General features: G+C 51.9%; 1 protein-coding gene across 1 annotated transcript in view; it reads left to right on the top strand.

Moving 5' to 3' along the window:
* LOC140374733 (collagen alpha-1(XIV) chain-like) overlaps window positions 1-14,585 on the top strand; it is a gene marked incomplete at its 5' end in the record, with an annotated part of 78,006 nt that overhangs the window by 41,326 nt on the left and 22,095 nt on the right. Inside the window, 5 exons of the mRNA XM_072461730.1 lie at window positions 9,359-9,475; window positions 10,161-10,310; window positions 11,339-11,413; window positions 13,206-13,345; window positions 14,129-14,252. Of these exons, the coding sequence (XP_072317831.1) occupies window positions 9,359-9,475; window positions 10,161-10,310; window positions 11,339-11,413; window positions 13,206-13,345; window positions 14,129-14,252 (606 nt within the window). The remainder of the gene's footprint in view (window positions 1-9,358; window positions 9,476-10,160; window positions 10,311-11,338; window positions 11,414-13,205; window positions 13,346-14,128; window positions 14,253-14,585) is intronic.

The following is a 14,585-nucleotide window of genomic DNA, read 5'->3' as shown; positions in this document are numbered from 1 at the left end:
GACTGGACCAGGACTGGACCAGATCTAAACCAGGACTGGACCAGGACTGGACCGGGACTGGACCGGGACTGGACCGGGACTGGACCGGGACTGGACTGGACCAGGACTGGAGCAGGACTGGACCAGAACTGGACCAGGACTGAACCAGGACTGCAGCAGGACTGGAGCAGGACTGGACCAGATATAAACCAGGACTGGACCAGGACTGGACCAGGACAGGACCAGGACTGGACCAGGACTGGACCAGATCTAAACCAGGACTGGACCAGGACTGGACCGGGACTGGACCGGGACTGGACCAGGACTGGACTGGACCAGGACTGGAGCAGGACTGGACCGGGACTGGACTGGACCAGGACTGGACCAGGACTGGAGCAGGACTGGACCAGGACTGGAGCAGGACTGGACCAGGACTGGAGCAGGACTGGAGCAGGACTGGACCAGGACTGGAGCAGGACTGGAGCAGGACTGGAGCAGGACTGGACCAGGACAGGACTGGACCAGGACTGGAGCAGGACTGGACCAGGACTGGAGCAGGACTGGAGCAGGACTGGAGCAGGACTGGAGCAGGACTGAACCAGGACTGCAGCAGGACTGGACCAGGACTGGACCAGGACTGGAGCAGGACTGGACCAGGACTGGAGCAGGACTGGAGCAGGACTGGAGCAGGACTGGACCAGGACTGAACCAGGACTGGAGCAGGACTGGAGCAGGACTGGAGCAGGACTGGAGCAGGACTGGACCAGGACTGGACCAGGACTGGAGCAGGACTGGACCAGGACTGGACCGGGACTGGACCAGGACTGGACTGGACCAGGACTGGAGCAGGACTGGACCAGGACTGGAGCAGGACTGGAGCAGGACTGGACCAGGACTGGAGCAGGACTGGAGCAGGACTGGACCAGGACTGGACCAGGACTGGACCAGATCTAAACCAGGACTGGACCAGGACTGGACCAGGACTGGACCAGATCCAAACCAGGACTGGACCGGGACTGGACCGGGACTGGACTGGACCAGGACTGGAGCAGGACTGGACCGGGACTGGACCAGGACTGGAGCAGGACTGGAGCAGGACTGGAGCAGGACTGGAGCAGGACTGAACCAGGACTGAACCAGGACTGGAGCAGGACTGGAGCAGGACTGGAGCAGGACTGGACCAGGACTGGACCAGGACTGGAGCAGGACTGAACCAGGACTGGAGCAGGACTGGACCAGGACTGAACCAGGACTGGAGCAGGACTGGAGCAGGACTGGACCAGGACTGGACCAGGACTGGACCAGGACTGGACCAGATCTAAACCAGGACTGGACCAGGACTGGACCAGGACTGGAGCAGGACTGGACCAGGACTGGAGCAGGACTGGACCAGGACAGGACCAGGACTGGACCAGGACTGGACCAGATCTAAACCAGGACTGGACCAGGACTGGACCGGGACTGGACCGGGACTGGACCGGGACTGGACCGGGACTGGACTGGACCAGGACTGGAGCAGGACTGGACCAGAACTGGACCAGGACTGAACCAGGACTGCAGCAGGACTGGAGCAGGACTGGACCAGATATAAACCAGGACTGGACCAGGACTGGACCAGGACAGGACCAGGACTGGACCAGGACTGGACCAGATCTAAACCAGGACTGGACCAGGACTGGACCGGGACTGGACCGGGACTGGACCAGGACTGGACTGGACCAGGACTGGAGCAGGACTGGACCAGGACTGGACCAGGACTGGACCAGATATAAACCAGGACTGGACCAGGACTGGACCAGGACAGGACCAGGACTGGACCAGGACTGGACCAGATCTAAACCAGGACTGGACCGGGACTGGACCGGGACTGGACCGGGACTGGACCAGGACTGGACTGGACCAGGACTGGAGCAGGACTGGACCGGGACTGGACTGGACCAGGACTGGACCAGGACTGGAGCAGGACTGGACCAGGACTGGAGCAGGACTGGACCAGGACTGGAGCAGGACTGGAGCAGGACTGGAGCAGGACTGGACCAGGACAGGACTGGACCAGGACTGGAGCAGGACTGGACCAGGACTGGAGCAGGACTGGAGCAGGACTGGAGCAGGACTGGAGCAGGACTGAACCAGGACTGCAGCAGGACTGGACCAGGACTGGACCAGGACTGGAGCAGGACTGGACCAGGACTGGAGCAGGACTGGAGCAGGACTGGAGCAGGACTGGACCAGGACTGAACCAGGACTGGAGCAGGACTGGAGCAGGACTGGAGCAGGACTGGAGCAGGACTGGACCAGGACTGGACCAGGACTGGACCAGATCCAAACCAGGACTGGACCGGGACTGGACCGGGACTGGACTGGACCAGGACTGGAGCAGGACTGGACCGGGACTGGACCAGGACTGGAGCAGGACTGGAGCAGGACTGGAGCAGGACTGGACCAGGACTGGACCAGGACTGGAGCAGGACTGAACCAGGACTGGAGCAGGACTGGACCAGGACTGAACCAGGACTGGAGCAGGACTGGAGCAGGACTGGAGCAGGACTGGACCAGGACTGGACCAGGACTGGAGCAGGACTGGAGCAGGACTGGAGCAGGACTGGACCAGGACTGGACCAGGACTGGACCAGATCTAAACCAGGACTGGACCGGGACTGGACCGGGACTGGACCAGGACTGGACTGGACCAGGACTGGACCAGGACTTCAGCAGGACTGGACCAGGACTGGACCAGGACTTGGGCAGGACTGGACCAGGACTGGACCAGGACTGGACCAGGACAGGACCAGGACTGGACCAGGACTGGACCAGGACTGGAGCAGGACTGGACCAGGACTGGACTGGACCAGGACTGGAGCAGGACTGGAGCAGGACTGAACCAGGACTGGAGCAGGACTGGACCAGGACTGGACTGGACCAGGACTGGAGCAGGACTGGAGCAGGACTGGAGCAGGACTGGAGCAGGACTGGACCAGGACTGAACCAGGACTGGAGCAGGACTGGAGCAGGACTGGAGCAGGACTGGAGCAGGACTGAACCAGGACTGGAGCAGGACTGGAGCAGGACTGGACCGGGACTGGACTGGACCAGGACTGGACCAGGACTGGAGCAGGACTGGACCAGGACTGGAGCAGGACTGGAGCAGGACTGGAGCAGGACTGGAGCAGGACTGGACCAGGACTGGACCAGGACTGGAGCAGGACTGGACCAGGACTGGAGCAGGACTGGAGCAGGACTGGAGCAGGACTGGAGCAGGACTGAACCAGGACTGCAGCAGGACTGGACCAGGACTGGACCAGGACTGGAGCAGGACTGGACCAGGACTGGAGCAGGACTGGAGCAGGACTGGACCAGGACAGGACCAGATCTAAACCAGGACTGGACCAGGACTGGACCGGGACTGGACCGGGACTGGACCAGGACTGGACTGGACCAGGACTGGAGCAGGACTGGACCAGGACTGGACTGGACCAGGACTGGAGCAGGACTGGACCAGGACTGGAGCAGGACTGGACCAGGACTGGAGCAGGACTGGAGCAGGACTGAACCAGATCTAAACCAGGACTGGACCAGGACTGGACCAGGACTGGACCAGGACTGGACCAGATCCAAACCAGGACTGGACCGGGACTGGACCGGGACTGGACTGGACCAGGACTGGAGCAGGACTGGACCGGGACTGGACCAGGACTGGTGCAGGACTGGAGCAGGACTGGACCAGGACTGGAGCAGGACTGAACCAGGACTGGAGCAGGACTGGACCAGGACTGAACCAGGACTGGAGCAGGACTGGAGCAGGACTGGACCAGGACTGGACCAGGACTGGACCAGATCTAAACCAGGACTGGACCGGGACTGGACCGGGACTGGACCAGGACTGGACTGGAGCAGGACTGGACCAGGACTGGAGCAGGACTGGAGCAGGACTGGACCAGGACTGAACCAGGACTGCAGCAGGACTGGACCAGGACAGGACCAGGACTGGACCAGGACTGGACCAGATCTAAACCAGGACTGGACCAGGACTGGAGCAGGACTGGAGCAGGACTGGACCAGGACTGGAGCAGGACTGGACCAGGACTGAACCAGGACTGGAGCAGGACTGGAGCAGGACTGGACCAGATCTAAACCAGGACTGGACCAGGACTGGACCGGGACTGGACCGGGACTGGACCGGGACTGGACCGGGACTGGACCGGGACTGGACTGGACCAGGACTGGAGCAGGACTGGACCAGAACTGGACCAGGACTGAACCAGGACTGGACCAGGACTGGACCAGGACTGGAGCAGGACTGGAGCAGGACTGGAGCAGGACTGGAGCAGGACTGGAGCAGGACTGGACCAGGACTGGAGCAGGACTGGAGCAGGACTGGACCAGGACTGGACCAGGACTGGAGCAGGACTGAACCAGGACTGAAGCAGGACTGGAGCAGGACTGGAGCAGGACTGAACCAGGACTGGAGCAGGACTGGAGCAGGACTGGAGCAGGACTGGAGCAGGACTGAACCAGGACTGGACCAGGACTGGAGCAGGACTGGACCAGATATAAACCAGGACTGGACCAGGACTGGACCAGGACAGGACCAGGACTGGACCAGGACTGGACCAGATCTAAACCAGGACTGGACCGGGACTGGACCGGGACTGGACCGGGACTGGACCAGGACTGGACTGGACCAGGACTGGAGCAGGACTGGACCGGGACTGGACCAGGACTGGACCAGGACTGGACCAGATATAAACCAGGACTGGACCAGGACTGGACCAGGACAGGACCAGGACTGGACCAGGACTGGACCAGATCTAAACCAGGACTGGACCGGGACTGGACCGGGACTGGACCGGGACTGGACCAGGACTGGACTGGACCAGGACTGGAGCAGGACTGGAGCAGGACTGGAGCAGGACTGGACCAGGACTGGAGCAGGACTGGAGCAGGACTGGAGCAGGACTGGAGCAGGACTGGACCAGGACTGGACCAGGACAGGACTGGACCAGGACTGGAGCAGGACTGGACCAGGACTGGAGCAGGACTGGAGCAGGACTGGACCAGGACTGGAGCAGGACTGGACCAGGACTGGAGCAGGACTGGAGCAGGACTGGAGCAGGACTGGACCAGGACTGGGCCAGGACTGGAGCAGGACTGGACCAGGACTGGAGCAGGACTGGACCAGGACAGGACCAGGACTGGACCAGGACTGGAGCAGGACTGGAGCAGGACTGGAGCAGGACTGGACCAGGACTGGACCAGGACAGGACCAGATCTAAACCAGGACTGGACCAGGACTGGACCGGGACTGGACCGGGACTGGACCAGGACTGGACTGGACCAGGACTGGAGCAGGACTGGACCAGGACTGGACTGGACCAGGACTGGAGCAGGACTGGACCAGGACTGGACCAGGACTGGACCAGGACTGGACCAGGACTGGAGCAGGACTGGAGCAGGACTGAACCAGGACTGGACCAGGACTGGACCAGGACTGGACCAGGACTGGACCAGGACTGGACCAGATCTAAACCAGGACTGGACCAGGACTGGACCAGGACTGGACCAGGACTGGACCAGATCCAAACCAGGACTGGACCGGGACTGGACTGGACCAGGACTGGAGCAGGACTGGACCGGGACTGGACCAGGACTGGAGCAGGACTGGAGCAGGACTGGAGCAGGACTGGAGCAGGACTGGACCAGGACTGGAGCAGGACTGAACCAGGACTGGAGCAGGACTGGAGCAGGACTGGACCAGGACTGGACCAGGACTGAACCAGATCTAAACCAGGACTGGACCGGGACTGGACCGGGACTGGACCAGGACTGGACTGGACCAGGACTGGACCAGGACTTCAGCAGGACTGGACCAGGACTGGACCAGATCTAAACCAGGACTGGACCGGGACTGGACCGGGACTGGACCAGGACTGGACTGGACCAGGACTGGACCAGGACTTCAGCAGGACTGGACCAGGACTGGACCAGGACTGCAGCAGGACTGGACCAGGACTTGGGCAGGACTGGACCAGGACTGGACCAGGACTGGACCAGGACTGGACCAGGACTGCAGCAGGACTGGACCAGGACTTGGGCAGGACTGGACCAGGACTGGACCAGGACTGGACCAGGACTGGACCAGGACAGGACCAGGACTGGACCAGGACTGGACCAGGACTGGAGCAGGACTGGACCAGGACTGGACTGGACCAGGACTGGAGCAGGACTGGAGCAGGACTGAACCAGGACTGGAGCAGGACTGGAGCAGGACTGGAGCAGGACTGGACCAGGACTGAACCAGGACTGAACCAGGACTGGAGCAGGACTGGAGCAGGACTGGACCAGGACTGGACCAGGACTGGACCAGATCTAAACCAGGACTGGACCAGGACTGGACCAGGACAGGACCAGGATTGGACCAGGACTGGACCAGGACTGGAGCAGGACTGGAGCAGGACTGGAGCAGGACTGGAGCAGGACTGGACCGGGACTGGAGCAGGACTGGACCAGGACTGGAGCAGGACTGGACCAGGACTGAACCAGGACTGGAGCAGGACTGGACCAGGACTGGACCAGGACTGGACCAGGACTGGACCAGGACTGGAGCAGGACTGGACCAGGACTGGACCAGGACTGGACCAGGACTGGAGCAGGACTGGAGCAGGACTGGAGCAGGACTGGACCAGGACTGGAGCAGGACTGGACCGGGACTGGAGCAGGACTGGAGCAGGACTGGAGCAGGACTGGACCAGGACTGAACCAGGACTGGAGCAGGACTGGACCAGGACTGAACCAGGACTGGAGCAGGACTGGAGCAGGACTGGAGCAGGACTGGAGCAGGACTGGACCAGGACTGGACCAGGACTGGACCAGGACTGGACCAGGACTGGACCAGGACTGGAGCAGGACTGGACCAGGACTGAACCAGGACTGGAGCAGGACTTGTTATTTGCCGTACACTTGTAAAACGCGTGTTGCAGATGTTTTTTCTGTGAGAGACGTTCAGACTTTGAAACTGAGACGACGCTCGAAGCGACAGATAATTAGAAGATGAACTCAGGAGACGCTGGAAAACGGGACTTTCCGTTCACCGTTTTGTGTCCAAATAAAAACAAATGAACATTTGTGAACCTTAGAAATGTTCCGTATTTCAGAATCTCACGGTGATGTTGCAGCTGAGATGTTTAATTCCTGTTTGTGAGATGTTTACTTCCTGTTTGTGAGATGTCTGCTTCCTGTTTGTGCGATGTTTACTTCCTGTTTGTGAGATGTTTACTTCCTGTTTGTGAGATGTTTACTTCCTGTTTGTGAGATGTTTACTTCCTGTTTGTGAGATGTCTGCTTCCTGTTTGTGCGATGTTTACTTCCTGTTTGTGAGATGTTTACTTCCTGTTTGTGAGATGTTTACTTCCTGTTTGTGAGATGTTTACTTCCTGTTTGTGAGATGTTTACTTCCTGTTTGTGAGATGTTTACTTCCTGTTTGTGAGACGTCTGCTTTTTGTTTGTGAGATCAAATCAAATCAATTTATTTTTGTAAGGCCCAAAATCACAACAACAGTTGCCTCTGAGGGCCACAGGGAGAAATGAATCAACAATGTCTGTGGGGACGAGGGACGATGTCCCAGGTCCTCTGTCCTTAGCTCCTCCTTCTGCAGGAAAAACTACAAAAAAAACCTCTTTGGGACAAAAGCGTATGTCCCTGAGTTAGTTCCAGTGAAGGAGGATGTGACTCTCACAGACGTGAGGGAGACTGGAGCTGGAGCCACTCCTCAGGCAGATGAGGGACCGTCCACACAGGGCAGGGACACTTCACCAGGAGAGGGACATCTGGGTCCACAGGTCCTCAGGAGTGAGAGAAAGAAAAAGAAGGCGGTGAACAGTTTGCAAGTGGAATTAAAAATTAAATATTGTTTGATAGCATAAGTAGTCAGAAGAAGAAGAGGATAGTGCTCAAGCTGTCATACTTCCCCCAGCACAGTTACTCCTAGGGCAGCGTAGCTAAAGCTGTGGGTTTATGTTTCTGTTTAACTAGTCTGACCATAAGTGATTTCGAAGAGGAACGTTTTAAGCCTGGACTTAAATGAAGAGACTGTGTCAGCAGATTTAACATGGGCCGGGAGCTGATTCCATAACACAGGAGCTCTACCTCCAACAGTACTTTTAGAGACTCTTGGGACCACCAGAAGGCTCTACCTCCTACAGTACTTTTAGAGACTCTTGGCACCACCAGAAGGCTCTACCTCCTACAGTACTTTTAGAGACTCTTGGCACCACCAGCATTCTGAGAGCGAAGAGCTCTGTTTGGATGATATGGTTCTATAGCATCTTTGAGGTCGGATGGGGCCATGTCATTTATGGCTTTGTAGGTCAAGAGTAGAATTTTGAATTTGATTCTAAACTCGACGGGGAGCCAGTGAAGAGACTCCAGCACCGGCGTAATGTGCTCTCTTCTTTTTGTTCCTGTTAGTAATCTTGCTGCTGCATTTTGAACCAGTTGAAAGCTTTTTATGGAGCTTTTAGGACCTGCTGCGAGCAGGGAGTTACAGTAGTCTAATCTAGTCGTTACAAATGCATGGATAAGTTTTTCAGCATCACTTTTAGGCAGGATTCTTCTGATTTTGGCTCTTGTTGCGCAAATGGAAATAGGCTGTTTTACAAGCTTGATTTATATGAGCTTTAAATGAGAGCTCCTGGTCAAATAAGACTCCAAGGTTTCTTACAGTAGAACTGGAGGCTACACTGACATTGTCCAGTGTGACTATCTGCTCAGATAGAGCGTCTCGTAGATGCTTAGGACCAGCACAATGACCTCGGTTTGTTCAGGGTTAAGAAGCAGGTAGTTTAGTGTCATCCAGGTTTTTATCTCCTTCACACAAGTACTAAGTCTGTCTACTTGATCGCTCTGATCAGGTTTCATTGATAAATACAGCTGAGTGTCGTCTGCATAGCAGTGGAAGTTAATGTCATGCTTTCTGATAATGTTGCCTAATGGTAGCATATAAAGAGTAAACAGAATTGGACCGAGTACCGAACCCTGTGGCACACCATAAATTACTTTAGAGCCGGTGAGGAGCTCTGGTTTACATTAACAAATTGGAACCTATCAGATAAATAGGATTTAAACCAGCTGAGGGCTGTTCCTCCAACACCTACATCACATTCTAACCTCTGCAGCAGAGATGTCTGCTTCCTGTTTGTGAGATGTCTGCTTCCTGTTTGTGAGATGTCTGCTTCCTGTTTGTGAGATGTCTGCTTCCTGTTTGTGAGATGTTTGCTTCCTGTTTGTGAGATGTCTGCTTCCTGTTTGTGAGATGTCTGCTTCCTGTTTGTGAGATGTTTACTTCCTGTTTGTGAGAGTTTTGCTTCCTGTTTGTGTTGCAGTTTATCTGGGCGTGAACAACCTGAGAGTTTACCAGGCCAAGGTCAACAGTCTGTGTGTGCAATGGCAGCCACAGCGCCACAGCGCCACCTACAGGGTCAACATAGAGGCCCTGGCCAGTAAGTACTCATACTGTAGTACTAATACTGTAGTACTCATACTGTAGTACTAATACTGTAGTACTCATACTGTAGTACTAATACTGTAGTACTAATACTGTAGTACTAATACTGTAGTACTAATACTGATTTATGGAGTTCAAAACAGCAGAATATCCTCAGAGTCACTGATGGAGAAAAGGTCCGTTCTGGAGTGTTTCTGAGGCTCGGAGGGGAGAGAACTTCATCAAACTGTGAAGCGAAACGTGCTCCAGCCGAGTTTGAGACGAAGAACAGAGCGAGAACAGGGTCAGAAGAGAGAGGGAGGACATTCAGCAGAATATCTGTCCTTTAAAAGAGAGTTTAGGACCAAAAACCCGAGCCGAGCCCTCGACCCGACCTGGACCGCACTCATAGAACCAGAGTTACATTAAGTAAACTCAGATGTTGTGGGCGTGGTCAGAATAAGTGCGTCTGATTGGACTTCATGTGTTCGTGTCCCACTGCTGGTCTCCGCCCTCAGCAGCTTCGTTACGTGGAAATGTGGGCCAGGTGGAAATGTGGGCCAAGTGGAAATGTGGGCCAGGTGGAAATGTGGGCCAAGTGGAAATGTGGGCCAGGTGGAAATGTGTGCAACGACTCTGAACCGTTGTGTTTCTTGTGTTTGTTTGTTTGTTTGTTTGTTTGTGTTTGTGTTTGTGTTCAGACGGGCAGAAGCAGGAGGTGAAGCTGGGCGGAGGCACCGCTCGTCACTGCTTCACAAACCTCAAACCAAACTCTCAGTACAAAGTGAGTGTTTACGCTCAGCTGCAGGACGGGACGGAGGGGCCGGCGGTGACGGTCAGCGACAAGACACGTGAGCGATCAGATTTATGAATATAATCATCATATCAACCCTCACAAGACACGTGAGAGATCAGATTTATGAATATAATCATCATATCAACCCTCACAAGACACGTGAGAGATCAGATTTATGAATATAATCATCATATCAACACTCAGACACTAAGACACAAGGGGTGATTTTAATCGTCATATCAACGCTCAGATAGACCATCCCAGCCAATAGTAGGAACTTAACAGCGCTCAGAACCTTCTCTAGGTCAGTAAAACTTAACTCTAACTTGGTTTCTTTGCTTGTTCTTTGGCCGACCCTAATAAGCAAACAAACAAACAAACAAACAAACAAACAAGCAAACAAATAAATAAATAGACACAAAACAAGACAAAAGAGACTTTATATTTATATATTCAAGACAACGATGACAAAACAAGTCAAGAAAGAGTTTGGTTTTAAATAATCAGAATGAGAACACGACAACATGAATCCAGAAGAGGAAAGTTATTATGAAGTATGTTTTTTGGGTATCAGTGTGACCGGATCGTTCCTGTGTTGTGGATTAATTGAGTGGCCACGAGACACGGTTTTATCCGTTTATTCTGGTAAACAGAAACACAAAAATAAAGTCCAAACGTGCTACGAGGCAACTCCAGCCCAAACTAAAATGGATATAACACAATTAAATCAACACACTACATAGAAAACATGAAGGACGACCCGAGGGATGACTGACCTCTTCCCCGCACGGAGAGAACAGAAGGGAAGAGGAAGTCACGTCCATCACATTTATCGGGGGAATATAAGGGAACACACGAAGAAGAAGAAGAAGAAGAAGGGGGCTGGAGGACATCGACAGCACAATAAAACAAACACCAGGCATGTTGAACATAATATGAAACAAAAATAATAAAGATTTTGTGTGATTATACATGAACTGGTTACATTTGTACTTTACTTAATACTTCTGCTTCTTCTTCTTCTTCTTCTTCTTCTTCTTCTTTGAGTTTGTCAGTATTAAAATAAGACTTTTTTCTTTATAGTTCCAGTTCCAACTCCAGCTCCGACCAAACCACCAACAACAACTCCATTACCCACAATCCCCGCTGCCAAAGAGGGTACGCCCCCTTTACACGCCCCCTTTACACGCCCCCTTTACACAGCATTTTGGGAGAGATATTGAATATTGTGACAGTATTGTGATTATATATGATTACAATTGTGATGTATATTTTACATTTTGACAATAGGATTTTAAAAGTTAACATTTGAAAATCTTTAAAATAATCATTTATATTTCTAATAAATATAATATATATATATATATATATATATATATATATATATATATATATATATATATATATATATATATATATAAATATATATATATATATATATATATAATATAATCTTTTATATTGTGCAGATGGAAATTATGGCACATTGTGATTTGTACTTGCAGTAGTAATACTTGTACTTACAGTAGTAGTACTTGTACTTGCAGTAGTAGTACTTGGTAGTACTTGTACTTGCAGTAGTAGTACTTGTACTTACAGTAGTAGTACTTGTACTTGCAGTAGTAGTACTTGTACTTACAGTAGTAGTACTTGTACTTACAGTAGTAGTACTTGTACTTGCAGTAGTAGTACTTGTACTTACAGTAGTAGTACTTGTACTTGCAGTAGTAGTACTTGTACTTACAGTAGTAGTACTTGTACTTGCAGTAGTAGTACTTGCAGTAGTAGTACTTGTACTTACAGTAGTAGTACTTGTACTTGCAGTAGTAGTACTTGCAGTAGTAGTACTTGTACTTACAGTAGTAGTACTTGAACTTACAGTAGTAGTACTTGTACTTACAGTAGTAGTACTTGTACTTGCAGTAGTAGTACTTGTACTTACAGTAGTAGTACTTGTACTTACAGTAGTAGTACTTGTACTTGCAGTAGTAGTACTTGTACTTGCAGTAGTAGTACTTGTACTTACAGTAGTAGTACTTGTACTTGCAGTAGTAGTACTTGTACTTACAGTAGTAGTACTTGTACTTACAGTAGTAGTACTTGTACTTGCAGTAGTAGTACTTGTACTTACAGTAGTAGTACTTGTACTTGCAGTAGTAGTACTTGCAGTAGTAGTACTTGTACTTACAGTAGTAGTACTTGTACTTGCAGTAGTAGTACTTGCAGTAGTAGTACTTGTACTTACAGTAGTAGTACTTGTACTTGCAGTAGTAGTACTTGCAGTAGTAGTACTTGTACTTACAGTAGTAGTACTTGAACTTACAGTAGTAGTACTTGTACTTACAGTAGTAGTACTTGTACTTGCAGTAGTAGTACTTGTACTTACAGTAGTAGTACTTGTACTTATAGTAGTAGTACTTGTACTTGCAGTAGTAGTACTTGTACTTGCAGTAGTAGTACTTGTACTTGCAGTAGTAGTACTTGTACTTGCAGTAGTAGTACTTGTACTTACAGTAGTAGTACTTGTACTTGCAGTACTTGTACTTGCAGTAGTGGTACTTGTACTTGCAGTAGTAGTACTTGTACTTGTAGTAGTAGTACTTGTACTTGCAGTAGTAGTACTTGTACTTGCAGTAGTAGTACTTGTACTTGCATTAGTAGTACTTGTACTTACAGTAGTAGTACTTGTACTTGCAGTACTTGTACTTGCAGTAGTGGTACTTGTACTTGCAGTAGTAGTACTTGTACTTGTAGTAGTAGTACTTGTACTTGCAGTAGTAGTACTTGTATTTGCAGTAGTAGTACTTGTACTTGCAGTAGTAGTACTTGTACTTGCAGTAGTAGTACTTGTACTTGTAGTAGTAGTACTTGTATTTGCAGTAGTAGTACTTGTACTTGCAGTAGTAGTACTTGTACTTGCAGTAGTAGTACTTGTACTTGTACTCCTCAGTGTGTAAAGCGGCTAAAGCAGACCTGGTTTTCCTGGTGGACGGATCCTGGAGCATCGGAGACGAGAGCTTCCTGAAGATCATCCGTTTCCTCTACAGCACGACCGGAGCTCTGGACCAGATCGGACCGGACGGGACCCAGGTTAGAGCTGGTTTAGACCTGGTTTAGTCCTGGTTTAGACCTGGTTTAGTCCTGGTTCAGTCCTGGTTTAGTCCTGGTTTAGACCTGGTTTAGTCCTGGTTTAGTCCTGGTTTAGACCTGGTTTAGACCTGGTTCAGTCCTGCTTTAGACCTGGTTTAGTCCTGGTTTAGTCCTGGTTTAGTCCTGGTTTAGTCCTGGTTTAGACCTGGTTTAGTCCTGGTTTAGACCTGGTTTAGTCCTGCTTTAGACCTGGTTTAGACCAGGTTTAGTCCTGGTTTAGAGCTGGTTCAGTCCTGCTTTAGACCTGGTTTAGTCCTGGTTTAGTCCTGGTTTAGTCCTGGTTTACTCCTGGTTTAGTCCTGGTTTGGACCTGGTTCAGAGCTGGTTTAGACCTGGTTTAGTCCTGGTTTAGACCTGGTTTAGTCCTGGTTCAGTCCTGGTTTAGTCCTGGTTTAGACCTGGTTTAGTCCTGGTTTAGTCCTGGTTTAGACCTGGTTTAGACCTGGTTCAGTCCTGCTTTAGACCTGGTTTAGTCCTGGTTTAGTCCTGGTTTAGTCCTGGTTTAGTCCTGGTTTAGACCTGGTTTAGTCCTGGTTTAGACCTGGTTTAGTCCTGCTTTAGACCTGGTTTAGACCAGGTTTAGTCATGGTTTAGTCCTGGTTTGGACCTGGTTCAGACCTGGTTTGGTCCTGGTTTAGAGCTGGTTTAGAGCTGGTTTAGAGCTGGTTTAGACCTGGTTTAGACCTGGTTTAGACCTGGTTTAGACCTTCTGGTGTTCCTCAGGTGGCCATCGCTCAGTTCAGTGACGACGCTCGGACAGAGTTCAAACTAAACTCTTACAGCGACAAAGAAAAGCTGCTCGACGCCGTCAACCGCATCTCGTACAAAGGCGGAAACACCAAGACGGGTCAGAGCCTTTCATGGACTAAACTCATCTGCATTATTATAGTGTGTGAGGGGCGTGGCTACAGCTAGTGTGTGTGAGGGGCGTGGCTACAGCTAGTGTGTGTGAGGGGCGTGGTTACAGCTAGTGTGTGTGAGGGGCGTGGCTACAGCGAGCGTGTGTGAGGGGCGTGGCTACAGCGAGCGTGTGTGAGGGGCGTGGCTACAGCTAGTGTGTGTGAGGGGCGTGGCTACAGCGAGCGTGTGTGAGGGGCGTGGCTACAGCTAGTGTGTGTGAGGGGCGTGGTTACAGCTAGTGTGTGTGAGGGGCGTGGCTACAGCGAGCGTGTGTGAGGGG

Source organism: Eucyclogobius newberryi, unplaced genomic scaffold (genome assembly GCF_026437365.1).
Source record: "Eucyclogobius newberryi isolate DKJ021-1_F unplaced genomic scaffold, fEucNew1.0.hap1 SCAF_307, whole genome shotgun sequence".
NCBI lineage: Eukaryota > Metazoa > Chordata > Actinopteri > Gobiiformes > Gobiidae > Eucyclogobius > Eucyclogobius newberryi.
Note: the sequence above shows the minus strand (reverse complement) of the source record. Positions and strands in the feature narration are given on the sequence as shown.